At 40.8% G+C, this 22,276-nt stretch overlaps 1 protein-coding gene across 1 annotated transcript in view; it reads left to right on the forward strand.

Moving 5' to 3' along the window:
• Positions 1-16,080: 16,080 nt before the first annotated feature.
• Positions 16,081-22,276, forward strand: part of Ckap2l (cytoskeleton associated protein 2-like) — a 39,044-nt gene continuing 32,848 nt past the window's right edge. Inside the window, exons 1-3 of the mRNA XM_013019689.1 lie at positions 16,081-16,167; positions 19,597-19,663; positions 21,903-21,954. Of these exons, the coding sequence (XP_012875143.1) occupies positions 16,137-16,167; positions 19,597-19,663; positions 21,903-21,954 (150 nt within the window). The 5' untranslated portion in view covers positions 16,081-16,136. The remainder of the gene's footprint in view (positions 16,168-19,596; positions 19,664-21,902; positions 21,955-22,276) is intronic.

Genomic DNA, 22,276 nt, shown 5'->3' on the forward strand with positions numbered 1-22,276 from the left:
TGAGCAAAGAGGCTGAATCCCTGGAAGGTATAATTTGCAGGTTCTGAATAAGTATTTCTAGGATGAACCTCTCCTACGCTCCCCCCTCCCCCCCACACACACAAAGATAACTCCCATGGTTATCACTGGAGGTGGTGATTGGAAGTATACTAGTTTGAGTTAAGCTTGATAGAAAGCTAGTAAGAGCCTATAAGAGGTGCTAGAAAGTACTGACCACTTACTTAGGCCCAAGAATTAACTAACAGCAGAAAAAAACGCTTGTCATCCTTGCCTCTACCTTGTGTCTTTGCTCTCTGATGTCACTTTGCAATTTCTTTGGTATCTAAGGACAGACTGATCACACTGAAACTACTCGTAAGGAATAATACAGCCTTTTTTCTTTTTTTTGGGGGGGGGGGTCCAATCGTGGGGCCTGAACTCTGGGCCTGGGCACTGTCCTTCAGCTCTGCAGCTCAAGGCTAGCGCTCTACCACTTGAGCCACAGTGCCACTTCCGGCTTTTTTGTTTTTGCTTATGTGGTGCTGAGGAATCGAACCCAGGGCCTCAGGCATGCAAGGCAAGCACTTTAACCACTGAGCCACCTTCCCAGCCCAATAATACAGCCTTTTATGTCAGACCAACAGTGACGTCTTCACTCCCCTCAAGGGCTCAAGTGATGAAAAAATAACAAGTTCTCTGGAACTCCTTCAGAAACAAGGACTGAAATAATGATGAACCAGGCAATACTTTGACAAGAACACTTTAATAATTTTACATACCTTTCACCCCTGCCCCAATATGTTGTTTATTTAAACATATACTTCATTCCTGTACCACAAAGACAGCTAAAGATAGGTAGTGTGCTGTCTCCCCAGGAAAATATCCTTTCTGTGCTCTTTATAGTGCCTCTTGGCATAAGGGTTGGTTCTGACATGTGAACTACAGAGTTTGGTCCTGGGATCAGCTTCAGAGAGACACATTAAGAAAAAAATCCACTCTCTAGCCATTAGCCATTTTCAATAAGTTGATCCTGAACAAAAAGGAAGGATGAATTGATTCCCAGCAGCTGCTGGAATTACTTTTCTTTTAGGGATTTTTTGTTATTATTATGTCACTTTGGCCAGCATCAGCTGCTTTTAAACCATTATCTTGTGAGGTAGGGGAAAGATCCTTTGAATTCAAAGGACTCTTAGATCTGACTTGAATGTGTTCTCCCTTATCTATGCACCTCAGGCCTTCTTCCTTTTCCTTGTTGTCCAGAGGCTCTTCTGGGCCATTTGGGGTTCTGCTTAACTATTTGGGGTTTTGTCATTTATCTGACAGGAAAATTGGATCCTCTGTTTCAAGACTTTTTGAGCATTTGGACTCATTTGAAATTTTTATGCTGGCAATTAGCAGGGAAGGGATGATAGAAACAGAGAAACCAGGGTACTTGTGTTGGACTCTGTGGTGATTCACTTAAGAATAAAAGGACATAAGTCTATCTTTCTCCCTATGGAAAATTCTAGTTGAAATTCTAGAATTCTAGTCCAGAAAAGAAAAAAAAGTGGAAAGCAAAAAAATATGGCTCATAAAAAGATATACCTGAATTTTAATGTAATTGTTTTTGTGTCATTTTTGTGTGTGTCATTTTTTTGTATATCTATTAGTTTGTGCCTATGATTGATTGGCTTGATAGAAGCTAAAATCCAAATGTGACAGCAGCAACAGGCCTGTTCAGAGATTGACTCTTATTTCAGTCATCAAGACAAAAGCTAAGAGAGAGCTGAAAGAAAAGCACTAACAGAACTCAATCGGCTCCAGGCATACCTAGAAATAACTAACAAATGTACTTATGGCCACTAAATTGAGTTTTTACAAAATCCTGAGCTCATTAGGGCTTCAATCTAGGTATCTCTAATGTAAACCTTTCTTGTATATGTCTATGTATTATATATATATATATATATATGTATGTATATATGTATGTATGTATGTATGTGAACATCTTTAGGATAATTCTTGTAGAATAAATGTAGAAAAGTTATTAATTCTGTTCTTCCCTTTCCAAAGTTTTTATGCTATCTAGTTCTAACTACATTGCAGGAACTCCTGGAGTTTGGGCCTGGGGTTGTTTGTAATACAAACTAGCACCTGAATCACCCTTTTAATTGTTGGATATAATCCTGGCCTTCTGATGAATGGCTTGACAAAATCAGTTAATATATCTCACCCTTAATGAGAGCCTTGATGAATGTATTTAGTTACAGCAAACACAAGCTTCCCTAAGAGAGGAAGGATCCCACTCTTCAAAATCCCACTCCTGAGCTGTCCCCACATATACAGAAAAGAAAGTCAAGTCAGTTTCAGTTATCAGCAGGAAAAATACATTTCTGGCAATAGTTGATCAAACAGGCATTGCCTGTTATAAAAGTTTCCCGTTTGATATCTGGAATAATGTGTCTATCTCATTTTATATGTATCTATGATATCTTGAAAGGAAGAAGACAACTTTGAGGAGTGTGCATAGCTCTGATGTGAGCTTTATGTTCTTATTATTAGAAGCTATAAGTCCTCTCTCCTTATTGAAGGATCTCTCACATGCATCCCAGGGGACCACGCAGAGGCAGGCAGGCAGACAGAGAAGAAAGATTATTATAAGGTTTATTAGAGGAGCCATATTTCCTCCAAAGGGGAGCACCATCCAGGTAGCAGGAGGGTCTGAGGGAAGGGATTGAGGTAGATGGGAGTTCAGGTGGATCTGGGTGGAGAGAGGGAGGGGCCAGCTGTATGGCAGAAACTCCAGGGATGGGAGGAACTCAGGTCTGAGTGGAGCTGAGGACCAAAAGTGAGTATAATACAAACATTCCCCACTCAGTTGCTTAATAAAAATAAGATGTACCAGGCCATGGGGTATGGGTGGAGGTCATTTGTTCTAGAGTTACTTCTTCCTGTAAAGGGGTGGAGTACTCAGGGGTCCTGCTTTGTTGCTCAGCCAGGTACTGTCCAAGAAGCATCTGCTTGACAGTGCTTGGTAAAGGTCCTCCTTTTTCTATGACAATATCTAAATGCAAGACACAATTAATAAAAGGCAAAAATTGTTGTTAGTACCCAAGAGAGGAATATACCATGGAGGGATTGATTTCCAGAGGGGGCTATCAAAGATCTGAAATAGCCTTTTCTCTCTTGGATTGGAGACATAGCATGTTACTTGACTCCTGGCATCCTGAAGGAGGTGAAACATTTCCTGCTTTAGGATCGCAGTAACCTGAGGAGGGGCTAGCAGAAATATTTAAAGGTATCAGAGCCAACAAGTGTCATACATTCTTTTGGCTACTTCTTACTGGCCTAGGGGCATCAAGTAATTCCTGGAGCTGGGGTCTTTAGGATCCAGGTCTGTGCTGGGCAAGGCAGGGCAGTGTAAGTGATGTCCTGGTTGCCTGTAGGAACAGGATAGCTTTGACTTGGTCCCAGGTGGCATCCTGGGCAGAGGATGTTACCCTGTTGAAAGAGCCTTTTGGAAAGATCAGGCAAAAAGCTGACAAGGTGACAAGGTCAGTTAACATGAATGACATAGGAGAACACACATTGGCCATGGGCCAGAAACATGCCATCTGGAGTATAAGCCCATTGCGGCCCATTACAGGGAAGGAGGAATAACTGGACTTGGGGCAAGAAGGCAGGAAGGGGGTGTCTAGGGTCTTTTGGGCAACTGGGTAGGGGAGAGCATATGGACTGGTTGGGAGTACCCCAGTCAGAGATTGCTATAAATAACAAATAGCAGGTAATGAAGGCAAGACTGTAACTTTCTGCCAGTTAGAAGGTAGACAGGTATGACATTAGGTAAGCAAGCAACTATTTCTCTTGATCTTCCAGCTCTGATTAATTTTGAAAGGGTCAGCATAAAGTGACTTCATTTAGGACATCATCTCCTCGTACTCCTCCCCATGATTTTCCATTGTCAGGACTGCCTTTGTCTTAGCATCCATTGCTGAGATAGTTTGTCCCAGTTGGCATTTTACCAGGTTTGGACTAGCCACTTTACTTGGGCAATTTTGCTCAAGGCTAGTGCTCTACCACTTAGAGTCACAATGCCACATTTAGCTTTTGGTTGGATACTTAGAGGTGAGTTTTAAGCCACGCCTCCAGCCTGGCTCTGTGCTGATTAGCTGGAAGATGGCGTTCTAAAGGGACTTTTTGTCCTCAGGATGGCTTTGAACTGTGGCAAAAGGAGTATTTGTCACAAAAACGCTTTTTATTTCCAATTAAAGCAACAAGAAGATCAACGAGATAGAGGTTACCTATAACTTGTTAACAATTGACTAACAATTATTTGTCAGAGTTTTCTAATAAAACCCATTAGATGTTTTTAAACTGTGACTGCTTGGCACTCTAAGTACTGCCCATTGCCTCTGGGCAGCCTGTTTAAAATGGCTTATAGACAACATGTAACCTGTAACAAATGTGCAGGCCTTTTCTTGGGCTACAGCAGCACAGCCTGTTTAACACTCTGGTTTGTAAAAGCATTTTTTGGCTTTTTGGAGGGACTTGATTTTTAGTGGCCTCAACAATGCCTACCTGTGTAGGCCTTTTGACAGATCTCAATAGAGACATAATTTTAGGTCTCAAACTACTTTTTAGTAAGCCAGCTCAAAAGTCACTGCCAATTAGGACTCAGAGCAGATATAGGGGATTGGGGATTTAAATTATCCCTCACATTTTACAACCTTAGCTTTTACTGCCCACTATCACAGATGACTGGCAAGTTCCTACCCAGTTAGACTAACATGGGTGTTAGGCATGTCTACAAACTATCTTTCCATAATATCCTGGCTCTGATCAATTTTTGGAGGGCGAAGCTCAAGTAACAGCAATTGCTTGTAATTGCCTCTAGATGTTTTAACATTGCTGGGGTCCCTGGAGTGCCTTTTTCCATGCTGGGATAAATGTACCTTTGGCATTTTCGTTGGTCAGTCACAGGTCTTGAACTCAGGGTTTGAGCATTGTCCCTCAGCTCTCCAGCTCAAGCCTAGCACTCTGCCACTTGGAGCTCCAAAGCAACTCAGCTTCTGAGCACTCTGCTGGCAGATTAAAGATGACAATCACACAGGGACCTTTCTCTACCTGGGCTGGCTTTGAACTGCAGTTCTCAGATCGAGTCTTTCCAAACGGCTACTTTTACTCCAAAAGCAACAAAAATGGTCATTGGAGGTAGTTTTATAAACATGGTCTTACCTGGAACTTACTAAGGGCCAAAGTTACATCTGACAAACTTGTCTTCTGTCCTTTACTGTGGGCCTGATGGAAACTGTTACAAAAACCTATAAGGGAAAACTGGAATAGCAAACAATCATTTTGGTCATTTTAATTTATCTTTTAGAACTTTTAAAGAAACCTTTAGGACAATTTTAAATTATTTTTTGTCTGGGAAGCCAACCATTCCCCACAACTTCCCAAATTTTTACAAAGGGGACACCATTTTTAATCCATTTTTTATTTTATTTATTTTGTGTGTGTGTGTGAAAATACTGTACAGAGGGGTTACAATTACATGGGCAAGATAATGAGGACATTTCTTACCAAGCATTGCAGCCTCCTCCTTTGTTTCCCCTTCCCATCCCTTCACATCTTCCCCCCCCTCCCCCCCCATCCTCCCAGCCCCAGGGCCTCCCTCTCCCCCGCCCCCTGCACCAAAGTTGTAAAGTTCGTTTTCTACATAAAGACTTGTACATCTCATTGTTGCAATGGGTCTACCTGTTTTAATCCATTTTTTAAAAGTTACTTTAATTTACATTTAAGTGTGTTATTGAAACACTGGGCTACACCCTTTACCTCTTGGCCCAAGGTTTAAACTGGCCACTTTTTTTTTTCTGCAGTCTGAGTTACTTTTAGGAAATTAACAGTTTTTCTTAATGTACCAGTATTGTACCAAGAATCTAGACTTATCATCTCTTTTTCTTTAGAAATAAATCCAATTGTAAAATGGCATAGAAGTCAACTTAGCCTTTGCTTGTACACCCCTTATGGTCTAACTTGTGGGTATTAACATTATTTTTTTACCCCAAATCAGTAGGCTTTTGGTCATGTGTAATGGAACAAGGCTGGTAAGGTCTGAGCAAGGCTGTGGCATCTCCCAGCATGTATGGACTGTAGCACCTCCCACTGGTTACCTGTAAATTTATATATATATATATATATATATATATATATATATATATATATATAGGTTAAAGACCTGGTTTACACTGGCTTTTGCAGGCTGGTGCCACTGATTTAGGTAGCTGTGACAACTTTGTTTCCTTGGTTACAGTGAGCAAAAATGAATAATGGCTGTAGACTATTGGAATTCCAGCAGTAAGGTGACATTATTTTGCCCAATATTTTAGAACCATGGGGTCAGTACTAGAATAGGCAACACCAAACAAGGCAAAACTCAAAAACCCCAAAATTTTAACAACAATGTTTAAACATCTTTGCTAACAAAGCACATCAAGTGGTCGGGCCTCAGTTTCCAGGACCTGTGAAAAGAGGCATCAACTTGTTAGCAAGGCACATTAGAAGAAGTGAATGGAGGAGTAGTAAGCTTGGTAGAAGGGTAAGAGTCAGATAAAGCCAACCCCTTAACCCACCATGTGGTGAACTCAAGATGGCAAATTTTTGAACAAGTCATTTCCCATTCACAGGAGCACTCTGCATCTTGAGTCACTCTGATCCCTTGACCTTAAAGGGAGTTGGTCGGTGCACAGGGGAGAAAATGGAGAATTAAAGCCTTAGCCTTAGTTTACTAGCCATGGTCAGAGGTACCATATTTAACTCCTAGCATAGATGGACATAGGAATGACATAAATCACAGCTAACTTTATTACCAGTTTCATTTACTTTGTAAAGGAAACCATCTTTTCTAACTCCTTTCCCAAGGCTTTTTTAAACTGCCTGCTTTTACTTTGGCTTATAGTCAGTTCACAAAGTTTAAAGCAATTTAGATTAAATCAAAACTTAGTAAGTGTTAGGTTTTTAAAGAAGAGGTGGCTGAGTAAGAAATACACCTTGCACATGGTATTCAGGTAAGGGGTAGGTTTATTCAGTAGGTCTGCTGGGACCAGACCAGGTTGGCACTCTATGTGGCTGGCAAAGAGGGCGTCTGGCCCTGGGCTATGCCTTATCTAAGGTAGGGGTGGGAGGGGGGAGGTGTGGCCAGGTAAAAGGAGGTGGGACCAGGTAAGAGGAGGAGGGACCAGGTGGGAGAAAGGTGTGTCCACATCAGATCCAGATGTGACCTCAGCAGATGCAGATGTGACCTCTTCCAAGTGTGTCAGTTGCCTAGGAAACACAGGTACTGGGTGGGGTCTGCTCGCCATCCAATACTTGGTAACCTTGAAACTATAACTGCTTACATATAGACAAATAGACAGACAGGCAGACAGACAGACATGTTTGTGCACAGACTATGGAACGGGCTCTGATTTTAAAATCAGCCATTTAAAGTTTTTAGAATTTTAGCGATATTATTTTGCCTAATTATTATGGACTCACATGATCAGTTTAAAATACAAAAATTTGCCAACAAGAAACTTTTAGTAAACAGGAGACAAGACACAAACAGACACGTGGCATAGCATAATGGTGCCACTGGTGGGAGGGGAGGGTCACAGAATCAAGTTGTATTGGCCTGAAATTGAGTTGGCACGAAACAGCAGCTGAATTACCACAATGCCAAGATGGCACAAGATTTAACAGAATTTAATCATCTCCATCCTTAACACGAACCAAAAACCTTTTACCTAAAGTTTTTGTTTAAAACAGTGTAATAATTTTTTACACCTTTGGTAATATCCAAACTTGTTGACCTTTTGGGGGAGTTTAAACTTAAACTCATCCATTTTTTATCTCAACAAGTATAAACAAGCTATTGCTCGGCTACATTTTTCCAGGGCTTTACCAAGGCATTTAGTATAGCTATCAATTGACCTTTGAATACCTTTAGTTGGAAGAAGAGAGGTTCCCAGAAGCTAATTTTAGCCCCTTACAGCAAGTGGCAGAGTTAAAGGGGAGGAGAGAGAGAGCGAGAGAGAGTTTTACCTGCCCGAGCGCTCGCAGAAGCGGAGTTTTAAATTTGGGGCCAAATTTGATTCTGATGGGGGCTCAGTAGCCCTCCCGCAAGGCCCAGATGGCCTTAATGTGAAGAAATTTAGTTGTGTCCTTTCCATGGTAAAAGTGACCTTGAGCCAAGTGCTCACCACAGAGCATCCTCTCTAGTGCTATCCGGCTGTAATAGGGAGTGGGGGGTGGGCACCATGAAAAGCATTATCACATTTCCTCCACAGGGGCCCTTGGCCATGGTAGGCTCTAGCAGCCAGTTCTGGGTGCTTGGCCAAGATTTCAGTCAGTCTGTGGGGGTGGAGTTCGGTTAGCCCACCAAGGCCCAGGTAGCCTTACAGAATACAGAAATCACAAACCCAGAACTCCAGTACTAGTCACTCACCTGAGGGTAAGACTTAATTAGTGGTATTGGGTGGGCAGCAGGGAGAGCACTCAGTCAGGAGAAAGTTACCTTGGTGTCCTCTGGTGACAGGAGTGTAGGACCTCATGACAGGTTCCTGGGCAGCGGGTCGGACCCCCTTGCGAAGTGGAGGGGGAGCAAATCCACCAGGGAGCCTATCCTTGTACAGGCCTCCACAAATGAAGGATCCCTCACATGTATCCCAGGGGACCACGCAGAGGCAGGTAGGCAGGCACAAGAGAAAGATTATTATAAGGTTTATTAGAGGAGCCATATTTCCCCCAAAAGGGAACACCATCCAGGTAACAAGAGGGTCTGAGGGAAGGAATTGAGGTAGATGGGAGCTCAGGTGGATCTGAGTGGAGAGAGGGTGGGGCCAGCTGTATGGCTGGAACTACAGGAATGGGAGGAACTCAGGTCTGAGTGGAGCTGAGGACCAAAGGTGAGCATAATACTAATACTTATAGCCCCAGAAGCAGGGATAATCAACGAGGCAAGCTTTGAGTCAGTATAAGTGGTAGCCTTCTTCCTTTCTTAAAAGTTCAAGGACCCTGAGAAAGATGCTCAATTCAGTCTTTTGGTGTTACTGCTGGAAGAGGATGTGGTTTGATGACATATTATAAAAATCATTACTGTATAGCCAGCATGGAATTTTCATTGATCCATGAAGCTGCTTCCATCCAAGTAGGTTCCCAACCTACATGGTAAAATAACTGGTACATCAGATCTTGCTGGCTAGAAGAGACAACATCAAGAATTTCTATATATTCATGGTACAGATTTAGAGGTTCAGGTCCTATGGGAAGCTTTTGCGTGGGTCTAATTTTGTTTGAAAGGATGGCCTGATATATGCCTAGCCTTCTGGTAGTTAATCCGATATCTGTTTTTCTGCTCCAGCAAGATTAAGAGTTGATGGAGGCACATGCATAGTAATAGGTTGGCCAAGTGTGCATTAGTTTCCTTCACTACATCACACATGGCTGCTGCTACCCCCTGTTAAGGAGGCCATCCCTTGTCTGTGTGGTCCAGTTGCTTTGAGAAATAGTCTACAGCTTGGGGAACTTCACCCAACATTTCAATAAGAACTTCTAAGGAAGAACTCTTTGCACTTATGCACATGTAGCTTTTTTTCTCCCTCAAGCACTGGGCTTGAACTCAGGGCCTCATGTTCTTAGCTCTTCCATTCTAAACTGACACTCTACCACTTGAACCACAGCTCTGCATCTAGCTTTTTGCTGGTTAATTACAGATAAGAGTGTTTAGATTTCTATGCCCAGGCTGGCTTCAAACCAAGATCCTTAGATATCAGCCTCCTGAGTAGCTAGAAAAATAGGTGTGACCCATTATCACCCAGCTTACATACAGCATAAATGTTGGTTTTTGATTTTGTTTGTTTGTACCAGAACTAGGGCTTAAACTCAGGGCCTAGGCACTGTCCCTTAGATTTTGTTCAAGCTTTTTTGCTCTACCACTTAAATCAAAGCTCCACTTTTGGCTTTTTGTTGATTAATAGAAGACTATAGTCTCATGGACTATCTTGTGTTGGCTGGTTTTGGAACTCAAATCTCAGTCTCTTGTATAGTTAGGATTACAGGCATGAGCCACCAGCACCCAATCTTAAGTGTTTTGTTGTCATTGCTGTCGCTGCTGTTGTTATTGTTGTTGTGACTTTTATGTAGTCCCAAAGCAAGAACATTAATTTGCCCTTGGGAGTTTTAAAAGCAGTCTCATATCCCATTGACAAACTATAGGCTCAAGATCTTTCCAATTAAACCTCCTGTATCAGCTTTATTATTTGTCCCAAATTAAGTGTCTGTATCCACAGTAGCCTACCATCTCCAGGAACCCTCACAACTCTTTTTAGATTCTAAGGATTTGAATATAAGCCTTTTTCTGTGGACCTCAGGTAAACAACTTGTTCTTTGAAAATTTGTACTTTAGAGGAAGACAGCATATATGTACATTCAACAAGTGATAGGAATTCGATTAGTGTTTCCTAAGCAAAGCTCTTAAGTCTTACTGGCCATCAACAAATTATCTATACATTGCAGCTAGATTCTCTGATTATTTCAACTTTCTTATATCTTCCAGCCAATATCTCCCCAAAGAATAGAGGTGAATTTTTGTTTTGTTTCTTTTGTGTGTGTGTGTCTGTGTGTGTGTTTGTTTGTTTTTGTTTTGTTTTTAGGTTTTTTTGCCAATCCAGGGCCTGGGTGCTGTCTCTGAGTTTTTGTGCTTAACAATAATGCTGTTACTTGAGCCACTGGTCAACTTCTAACTTTTTGGTGGTTAACTGACAATAAGTGTCTCATGGACTTCTCCACCTGGGCTGGCTTTGAGCCATAATCCTCAGATCTCAGATTCCTTAGTAGCTAGGATTAAAAGCATAAGCCACCAGCACCTAGCTAGGTGAATTTTTAAGTCTTTGAGTGAGCACTTCCTAATATTAGGCACTGAAGATTAGTTCTAAAGAGCTTTATTTTTATTAGCATCAATTAGTTGCACAAAGGGATTTCATTTTGACACATACAATGTACCTTGATCAGATTCACCCTCTTTGCCACTCTCTCATATCCCTTCAGCCCTTCCCAAGCCAAGTTTAACAAGTTTCAGGGTTCTATTTTTTAAAACATATTTTGACCATATTCACCCTCCTTTGCCCTTTATTGGCTCTTCCCTCTTCCCCTACTACCCACACTCCAGACAGAGCATGTTTCACATGCCTCAATTCTGCTTGGAAAGTATTATGCAAGCTGACAAACAACCACCTTGGAAACCCAGTGAGAATCTGACCACTTCAACAAGCTTCCTGGAATAGATAGCTGAACTAAAATACAAAATGTCAGCAGTATATTCCTTTGACATCTTAAATGTTTATAAACTCCAGGCCTAATCTCACTATGGCCAACAGTGTCTACAGTGTCTCTAAGAAAAGAAAGTAAACCTCTGCTTCCTTGATTTCCACCCTAACTCTTGGTGAATTCCCTCATATCCCAAACACCAGCTGAAGCCCCCAGACCTAAAGTTGAGAGATAACTAAGAACACTCAAGAAGCAAAAAGACTTGATTGATAATATAGACATTAAAAAGTTAATTTCTAATGCAACAATGTTGAAAAGTAGAATTTTTAAGAGGTAACAAAGTCATGAGGGTTTGACTTTCATAATGATTTAATGCTGTAATTGCAGAAGTGAGTTCACTATGTGGGAACAGTTTCCTGGTTTTTTAAATGAGTTCAGCCCCTTTCTCCCTTTCCTCTAGTTCCCTCATCCTGCTTACATACATACACATTCTCTTACCCTTTTTCCTTCTGCCATAATAGAGCATTAAAACAAAACAAAACAAAATTAACTCTCACTAGATGTGTACCCCTTGACCTTGGACTTCTAAGCCTTCAGAAGTATTTTTGACAAAGTACTCAATCCCAGGAATTTTGTAGTAGCAGCATAACACATTCTAATGACCCATTTTAAAATAGGCAAAGGCAGCCAGGCGCCGGTGGCCCACGCCTGTAATCCTAGCTATGCAAGAGGCTGAGATTTGAGAATCATGGTTCAACGCCAGCCTCGGCAGTAAAGTTTGTGAGGCTCTTATCTCCAATTAACCACTAGAAAACCGGAAGTGGCATTATGGTTCAAGTGGTAGAGCACTAGCCTTGAGCTGAAGCACTCAGGGAGGGACAGCACCCAGGCCCAGAGTTCAAGCCCCACAACTGACAAAAAAAAAAAAAAAGACAAAGGCTCCTAATAGATTTTCACTTCTAAGAATATATGAAAAGGTCATATCTGTTTGATAAACATATGAAAAGATGCTCAACATCATTAGCCATCAAGGAAATACAAATGAAAACTATATGAAATGATATGTCACACCCACTAGAATGTAAATAAAGAAGATGGGAAGTGACCCTGTGGCTCAAAGTGGTAGAATGCTAGTCTTGAGCAAAAAAAGAGCTCAGGAACAGTGCCCAGGCCCTAAGTTCAAGCCCCACTACCAACAAAAAAAGAGAGAGAGAAAGAAAGAAAAATTTAATGCCAGGCACCATTGTCTCACACCTGTAATCTTAGCTACTCAAGAGGCTGAGATCTGATTATTGCAGTTCAAAGCCAGTCCAGGCAAGAAAGTCTTTGAGACTTTTGTCTCTAATAAACCACCTGACAACTGGATGTGGTGCTGTAACTCAAAGTGGCCCAGAGCTTGAGCGAAAAAGCTCAGGGACAGAGCCCTGGCCTAAATTCGAGTCCATGACCAACAAAAAAGAAGAAAAAGGAGGAGGAAGCAGAGGAAGAGGAGGAAGAGGAGGAGGAGGAGGAAGAGGGTGCACTGTACTTATAAACTGACATGTTGAATGGTAACCCCTTTGTACAACTATTTAAAAATAATTTTAAAAATCAAAAATTAGAAAAAGAAGAAGGTGGACAATAACAAATTCTATTGAAGACCTAGAGAGACTGATGGGTATGGAAAATGGTGCAACTACTTTTCGAAGATATTTGATAGTTCCTCAAAATGGTTAAACATTGAATTGCCATATGATGCAGTTATTCTATTCATGAGATACTTCACAGGTCGTATTCTGTTATAATATAACACCCAAGACTGGCATTGTTAAAGGCGAGTTCTTCATTTTGGGCTGGTAAGTCAAAGATTGGGTTACTTCATCTAGTAGCCACCCTAGATATATAAGGATGCTACATCATAGAGGACAGAAGGAGAAGTGACTGCATGCAGAAGAACATGCAAGAAAGGCTGAATTCTTCTAATAGCACATTCTCTTGGTAATTTATTCCAATGCTCAAGAATTTACTTATTATCACAAGAAAAATATTAATCTCTCCTAACAATCTTCTGCAGGTCTTCCTCCCACCACCATTCCAAAATAAGTTTCAGAGGGGACAAGACATAACAAGTATATACCTATGAGTATTGAAAACATAGGTCCAAACAAGATTTGCATATGAAAGTTCATATTCGTAATAGCCAAGGAGCAGAAACAATCAATTGTCCATCAACTGAATGGGTAAATAAAATGTGGTATACCCATACATGATACAACATGGATAAATCTTTAAAATAGTATTCTAAGTAAAAGATCACATACTACACAATTCCATGCACATGAAATGTCTACAATAGACAAATCTATAGAGCTAGAACATAGACTAGTGATTTCCTGGGGTTAGGAGGAAGAAATGAATGGGGACTGACTGCTAATGAGTATGGACTTCCTTAAATAATGATTTAAAAAATGCTCTAAAATCGGGCCTGGGAATGTGGCTGAGTGGTAGAGTACTTGCCAAGCATGAATGAAGCCCTGGGTTCAATTCTTCAGTACCACATAAACAGAAAAAGCCCAAAGTGGTACTGTGGCTGAAGTGATAGAGTGCTAACCTTAAGCAAAAGAAGTTCAGGGACAGTGTTTAGGCCCTGAGTTCAAGTCCCAGACTGGAAAAAAAAGTTGTAAAATTGAATTGCATACATAAGTGAGTTCTATGACCCAGAACATCTCAGTAAAGCTGATAAAGATAATAATAATTAGCTAGAAGAAATGAAGAGAGATTGAGTTTTTAGAAAGTGTGGTACCATAAGCAAGGGAAGAACAGTGTGTACTATGACAAGCTGCTGGATGAAGTAAGAATTTTTTTTAACCTGCTTCATTTTCCCCACACATCTCATATCCTACAAAATAGTCCTTCAGATAGTCCTTCAAATATCCAAAGAACTGAAAAAAAGATTCAGATCTAAACTATGATGCTCCAAAGGATGAAACCAGCTCAAAAAGGGCATAAAATGGGTGAGTTTGCTTCACATCTGTAATCTTAGGTACTCAGGTGCTGAGATATGAAGATTGTAGTTCAAAGCCAGCTCAAGCAGACAAATCTGAGATATTATTATCTCCCACTAACCAGGGGAAAAAAAAGCAGAAATGAAGGTGTGGCTAAAGTGGTAGAATTCTAGCCTTGAAAAAAAAAAAAAGCTGATCTGGAGAGAGAGGCCCTAAGTTCAAATACCAGTACTAGCACACAACACAAAAGGATATATTTGAGCTCATTTTAAGGAAGATTTAATAAGGTCCCTCAAAATTCCAATTGGGAAACAAGGTAGTTCCCCCAGCACCAGAAGCATTTCTGCAAAGTGCGAGCTGGAGAATACCCTAGTATTAGGTAGGAAACAGGACAAGATGACTTCTAAAATTACACTAATCCAGTCACTCAGATTCATCAAAGACCAACCTCACTTTTCTTAAACTATGAAGGATCTCCTTTCTTATTCATTCTCAAAAAGGTTCTTGCCAAACTACTAGAGTAATCATTAAGCACAAATTCATAGTCCTCAACAGAGGCTTTTTTTCACTAAAATACTCACCAGTTTTCCTGATAATTTCCTTCTTCAAAAAAAATTTATACTACTAATGTAAAATCAAAATACAAAAGTCCATTAACTCTGTTATGGCTCTTCCAAACTGCCTATCTGAAGCCAAAGGGAAGTTCTGTTGTGATAGTTTTATGCTCAGTACCCCACTGTTAAGCAAACTCAGTAACCAAAGACCCTGCTCTATCAATCTCCCAAGGATATAAGGTAAAGTGCCAAGAACATTTCCCAGAGCTTTGTGAAATTGCAGAATATCTAAATAAGGGGAAAACGTCAAATAGAAAAAATAGAGTGAAATAAGAAGAATAAAATCCTGGCGACTGAGAAAATTGAGCCTATCTTCTACTATCCCAGCTGAGGAGGCCAAATAAAAATATATACATTTAAAACAGAGCTACCTGTCCGAAGTGGTGGTATATATTTGTAATCCCAGGTAATCAGGAGGTAGAAGTAGGAAAATCTGGGTTTGAGGACTTTGGGACTTTGGCTTAAGTGATAGAAAGTCCAGACACTGAGTTCAATCCAATGGGAGGTGAAGGAAAGGCCAGAGAGAAGGCCACCACCCTGTATGATAGTCCTCAAGAAGCTAAAATGTGGATTATGTTGTGGTGCAACAGTATTGCTTCTTGGTGTATGCCCAACGATAAGATAATTATGCACCAATACTCATAATAACTTTAGTCACAATAGCCACCGGTGGAAGCAACTCACAAATCCGTCTGTGGATGAGTGGACAAACAAAAGGTATGTGCTATAATGAACTATTATAGTATACACCATACACTAGATATATACTTACAATAATATATAATAGGATTAATACATATTGACAGCATATACATAGAGTATATATTTTTAATAGACTATAAAAATGAAAGAAATTCGTCCGTCCCTTAAGGACTCTAAGGCACCAAACTCTTTAGATTTAGGGTTTCTTTGTCCACTGTGCCAGTGAATCTGAACGAATACCTAAGCCTGGGATGGCTTCGGTCTGTGCCCCAGCGCCAGCTGGGTGGGTGGGGCTTCCACAGCCTCCTCCACGAGCCCTGACCGCTGACAGCGTCTGTGGTGACAGCGTCTGCAAAGGCCGGGCTCTACGGCGGGCCGACAGACGCTACACCCTCGGCCAATCAAAGCGCCCCAGAGCAGCCCGCACCTTGGGTCTTTTTCCTGTTGTCCCGCCCTCATATGCTTCTAATTGGTGAGTTTCAAACCCGCGAAAGCCAATGGGAGTGTAGACGCGCGGTTCCGCAGCCGCGGCTCCTAGGCGCGGCCTTTGAAAGGAAAACTGTCCTAGTTGGGAATCATGGTGGGGCCTGGGCCCTCCGCAGCCGCTGGTGAGTACCAACGCGCGCCCCGCTCTGGCAGGCGTTGGAGCAAGGGCGGGGAAATAGGGAGTCCTTCCACCTGACGGTTCCCGTTTGCGTTCACGTCTGCCTCAGTCTCCCCAGACCGGGCCCCGTAGTAGAGGCCTGGACCCGGGATGGAGTCCCCACTTCAGGCCTTGCAACAGCCCTGTCCAGGGTTGAAACACGGTCGAGATAAAGAAACTAGGGTTCCGCCCCGGGTCACACCACAGGTCACACGGTGGGAAGGTGTGGTCCGGGCACTGAGCTGCTGCCGACTTTGCAGGTAGCCAGAAGGGGGTGCTCGGCCCCTCCACCCCTGCTGCCTCTGGGAGCTTGATTGGATCGTGGGCGCGGGATCCTAGGCTCCTGGGTTCCTTGAACTCTGATCAGTCTGGAGCCTTTCCTGCCCTTCTCTATGCTCCGGCGCGGTTGCCACCAAGCGGTCAAACAGAACCGATCTTTTTTCCTCACATTTTTTATTAGGGCTTTTAGATTGTGTCGGAGGCTTCATTGCGGTATTTCCATTCATGCACATACTATACTTTGACCCTTCTATTTCTTAACTCTCCCACAACCCAGCTCCTTTTAAAAAATCTTTCTTACAATTTTGAGTGAGTGAGTTTATTCTGATCGTTTCATGCAGAACTGCAATTCTCTCCCATTTTCTCTCCCACTTCCTTCCAGTTCCCCTATCCAAATAGCTCCCCATGTATGTTCATGTTCATGCAATAGTTGTCTTCCTAAGTCTGCTTAATTTTGCTTACATGGTGATCTCCAGATCCATCTGTTTTCTTGCAAATGACTTTTTTTTCCTTTATGGCTGAGTAGTGTATGTATGCCACATTTCCCTTATCCATTACATCTGTTAATAGACACCTGAACTGGTTCCATAGGTTGGCTGTTGTGGTATTTCTATTGTGTACTGACTTACATTTCCTCTAGATATATGCCCAAGAGTAGTATAGCATGGTCATAAGGAGGTAGTTGTTAGTTTTCTAAAGAACCCCCATGCTTATTTGTATACTGGCAGCACAAATTTACATTCCCACAACAGTGTTCAAGATTCCTTTGCATTCAGTGTTGATTGTTCAACCATGCCTGTCCTAGGCCCTGTCCTTGGTGCTTTGTGTAACAACTCTTCAAGAGGTGTTTCTCTAACCCTGTATGTGAGACTCTACATGTTGAACATGAACTTAAGTACATTTCTCATAGCTATTTGATAAAGATGCATTAGAGTCAAAAAGGAACCATGGAGAGTTAAGAATAGTTTTGCACCTCTGCAGCCTTTTTTTTTTTTAAAAAAAAAATGATTATGAGGGCTGAGAAGTTGGCTCAGTGGTAGAGTACTTGCCTCTCATGCATGAGGCCCTGGGTTCGATTCCTCAGCACCACATAAGCAGAAAAAAGCCAGAAATGGTGCTGTGGCTCAAGTATTAGGGCTCTAGGCTTTAGCTGAAGAGCTGAGGGACAGCTTCCAGGCTCAGAGTTCAGCCCCCACAACCGACAAAAAAAAAAAAAATGTATTTTTAATCTTTTCAAAACAATTTGCTCCTCTCACCATGCACTGATGAACTCACACAATTTTTTTCTTTGACCTTTTCTTAGGGCATCTAGATTTTGCCATATATTATAATCAGTGTTGTGTTTATCTCCACTGCTATATTGAAAGTATTCTGGAAATCAGAGAAACAGTTCAAGTATCCCTTATCTGAATTGCTAGTGATCAGAAGGATTTCAGATTGTGAAATACTTGTATGTATAATAAAATATCCTGAGGATGTGAATATAAAATTCAGTTGCATTTCTTTTTGACAGTACCTGATTTTGAAGTCAAGGCAAGTACTCTACCACTTGAGTCACATCCCATCTCCTTTTGCTTTAGTTTATTTTTAGATAGGGTCTTATGCTTTTGTCTGGACCAGCCTCAGACTATAATCCTCCTACCTCTGCCTCTTGAGTGGCTGTGACTATAGTCATATACTATTACACCTGGCTTGGGTTTTTTTTTGGGGGGGGGTCCGGTCGTGGGGCCTGAACTCTGGTCCTGGGCGCTGTCCCTCAGCTCTTCAGCTCAAAGCTAGAGCTCTACCACTTGAGCCACAGTGCCACTTCTGGCTTTTTTCTTTTTGCTTATGTGGTACTAAGGAATTGAACCCAGGGCCTCATGCATGCAAGGCAAGTGCTCTATCACTGAGCCACCTTCCCAGCCCCCAACCTGGCTTGTTTTTGAGATAGGATCTTACTACATTTTTCCCTAGGCTGCCCTCAAACTGGTATTTTTCTGCCTCTACTTCATGAGTATCTGAGATTACAAGGTGGGCCACCATGCCTGGCTACATTTATACTTTATATATTTTTCATACATAACTTGAAGGTAATTTAATACAATATTTGTAGTGCATATGTGTTTTAATTGATCAGATACATGAAGTCAAGCATGGAATTTGTGTCATGTTGGCCCTTTTAAATTTCAGATGTTGAAATAGTATATTCAGCCTATATTAACTTTTTATTTTCCTATAAATGCCTGTCATAAAAAGTTACTGTGTAGATGTTTACCACTAACTCCCCCTACCCTGCCAACCTGGCTCTTTTTTCTTTAGTTCCAAAAGGAACTGAGTAAGGGTTTGTGTGTAAAAATCACCATCCATCTCAAGAAGGAAACACAAGAATATACACACACACACACACACAAGACCAGCCTTGGCTCAACAGTTTAGGTAGGCCAGTTAGAATTTCTTCATGTAAGCTAGGTGCCGGTGGCTCATGCCTATAATCCTAGCAACTCAGGAGGCTTAGATCTGAAAATCTCAGTTCAAAGCCAGCCGGGACAGGAAAGTCCGTGAGACTCTTATCTCCAATTTACCACCAGAAAACTGTAAATGTTGCTGTGGCTCAAGTGATAGAGCACTCGTCTTGAGCTGAAGAGCGCAGGGACAGCGCCCAGGCCCAGAGTTCAAGCCCCACGACCGACAAAAAAAAAAAAGAAAAGAAAAAAAGAATTTCTTCATGTAAAGTATGATGTGTTATAGCTGAGAACAATGTCCTAATTAAGGACTCTGGGATACAATAACTATGATCTCAGATTTGCTTTTGCTTTATACTAGCTAGATAACTTGAAGCATGTCATTTACCCTCTTTGAATTTCATAATGCACAATACCCAGTGGGATGATTGTATGGATTAAAAGAAGTAGTATAAGTAGCTTATTACAAATAGTAATACAAGGAGCTTATTATAAGACTTGGATTTTGTTAATGTTGATACTAACTTGAAGCCAGACTTAAAGACTGGATACTTTTTCACATTATGTTATAAATTAAAATCATTATAGAAAAGTGCCATGTTTTAGGATATATATGAACTTGATAAAATCTCAAGCTAAATTCTGTTTTTATTTGGTTCTGTGTTTTACAGAAGAGCGTCAGAAAAAGCTCCAGGAGTATTTAGCAGCCAAGGGAAAACTGAAGAATCTAAATACCAAGTGAGTTTCTCTACATATTTATGCCAGTTTTGTTGTCCTTGTTAATACTAACTTAAAGTCTTTTTTACAGGTAGCCCTTTTCTGTTTATAGCCTATTCAGCCTACATTGTAGATCTGAAGATTACATAAAAAGAGTACTTTAGTCCAAATATGACTAGCACTAGTTAAACCTAGTCTATTGGCAGAGATGGAAGCATTATTATTGTGTTCCAAAAAAGGAGGACCTACAGTATTAGGGATCATGCTGGAGATATTCTTGTCCCTTCTTTTTCTGGCGAAGTTGATTCTTATGAAGACAATTTTTGGTCAGTCAGTTGAATGACCCTGGTTTGGGTGTATCTTCTGAAAGCCAGTTCTCAATACTAGCATACTGAGATCTCCTAACATGTACTTTTGAGTTAGATAGAACATAACCATTTCACTCTTGTCTTCTGTCTTTTGAGTTAGATAGAACATAACCATTTCACTCTTGTCTTCTGTCAGTATATTATCTTCCTGTTGTATTACTCCATTTTTTCTTGAAAAGTTAACTGTCACCTTTAATTTTGCCTTGGGTTTTTAATCAACTCTATTTCCTTGGTTAATTGAGCTGAAACCATTTTTCTCTTGAAGCAAGGGCTTATTAAGTGTACAGCTTATGTGGTAGAACCCTTGTCTGGCAAACTAGATGCTGTGTTCAAAATCCTAGGACATAAGCCCTCAGAGGGGAAGGATCTCTGTGTCTTACTAAGTATTATAGCATTAAGAGTGATTCATAGAGTCAGCACTGGTGGCTCATACTCAGGAGGTTTAAAGCCAGCCTAGGCAGGAAAGTCCATGAGACTCTTTATCTCCAATTTACCACCAGAAAACTGTGGTGCTGTGGCTCAAGTGGTAGACCACTAGCCTTGAGCTGAAGAGTGCAGGGACAGCCAGAGTTCAAGCCCCACGACCAACAACAACAACACAAAAAGAGCTCAAGAACAACACCCAAGCCCTGAGTAGTTCAAGCCCCCAACCAACACACAAAAAAAAGAGTGATTGGTAGACTGAGAATGGTGGTCCATACCTGTAATCCCAGCTATCAAGAAACTGACTACCCTGAGCTAAATAGTGAATTCTCCACTAGCCCGAGCTACACAGCAAGACCCTGTCTTTCTTTGTAATTTTTCCCAATAGATACTTAATCTTTCTAAATGCTGCTGGTTTCCTTTTATTTTATTTTTTGCAGTTTAACCTCACTAGGTAGATTTTATGTTACATCCCTGTTTTTATTCTTGTTTTTTATTTGAATCATGCCTCAGTATAGATAGTATTGTTTTGAGACTACCCCCAGATACCAAAATCCACAGGTACTCAAGACCTTTGTGTAAAATAAAATAGAATAGTATTTGCATATAAACTATGTGCAATTATCTGTCAATTACTTATGATACCTAATACAGTACAGTAGTATACTGTTGTTTTTTAGCAGTAATTACAAAAAGTTTGCACATGTTCAATGCAGATGCAATATCATTTTTCAATTTTTTTATCAAAAGTTAGTTTTAACAGTTGTATAGTCCATAGATATAAACAGTCAGCTATATATCATTTTTGCCCCTGAAAATCCAATATTTGGAAATACTTTAACAATGAACCTTTTTTTTTTTTTTTTTTTGTCAGTCGTGGGGCTTGAACTCTGGGCTTAGGCGCTGTCCCTGCGCTCTTCAGCTCAAGGTGAGTGCTCTACCATTTGAGCCACAGCACCACTTCCAGTTCTCTAGTGGTTTATTGGAGATAGGAGTCTCATGGACTTTCCTATCTGGGCTGGCTTTGAACCATGATCCTCAGATCTCAGCCTCCTGAGAAGCTAGGATTACAGGCATGAGCCACCGACACCCAGCTAACAATGAACTTTTTTTTTAAAAAAAAACAGATAATTGTCTCACTCCAGTGTCTGATATTTGAATAAGACTACACATATAATGTAGAAACCAAATGTATTTTATCAGTATTATTAGAATGCTGCATTTATGCATATAATATTTCTGAAAGGATCACCAAAAAGTTGTTAAGAGCTGTTGTGACTTCTTGAAGGAATACAAGACCAGGAAGGTATAATAATGAAACTTTTTAATTATTGATCATTTTTAATTGTTTTACCATATACAGAAACTCTAATGACTTGAAAATTTTGATCATAATTGTTAATCTCTATACTTCCTAAGATTTGCTGATCCTTCTGTACTAAGGATTAGTTTTATTTTCCTTTTTACAGGCCTTATCTAAAAGCCAAGAATAATGCCTCAATCCCACCACCTTCTAAATCTGTAAGTAGAAATTAGTCTCTTAAGAAATATCCAGTTTATCAAAAAATTAAATCCCCCAAAAACAAATCATCAAAGAAACAACTGCCCAATAAATAAGTGGACTAAAGACTTAAAGAGAAACTTCTCTGAAGAAGAAAGAAGGAGAGCCAGTAGACACATGAAGAAATGCTCAACCTCTCTAGCCATAAAAGAATGCAGATCAAAACAACATTGAGATTCCACCTCACCCCAGTTAAAATGGCTATAATCAAGAACTCTAATAACAACAGATGCTGGAGGGGATGTGGACAGAAGGGAACCTTACTACATTGTTGGTGGGAGT

This window comes from Dipodomys ordii, unplaced genomic scaffold (assembly GCF_000151885.1).
Source record: "Dipodomys ordii isolate 6190 unplaced genomic scaffold, Dord_2.0 Scaffold47, whole genome shotgun sequence".
Taxonomy (NCBI): Eukaryota; Metazoa; Chordata; class Mammalia; order Rodentia; family Heteromyidae; genus Dipodomys; species Dipodomys ordii.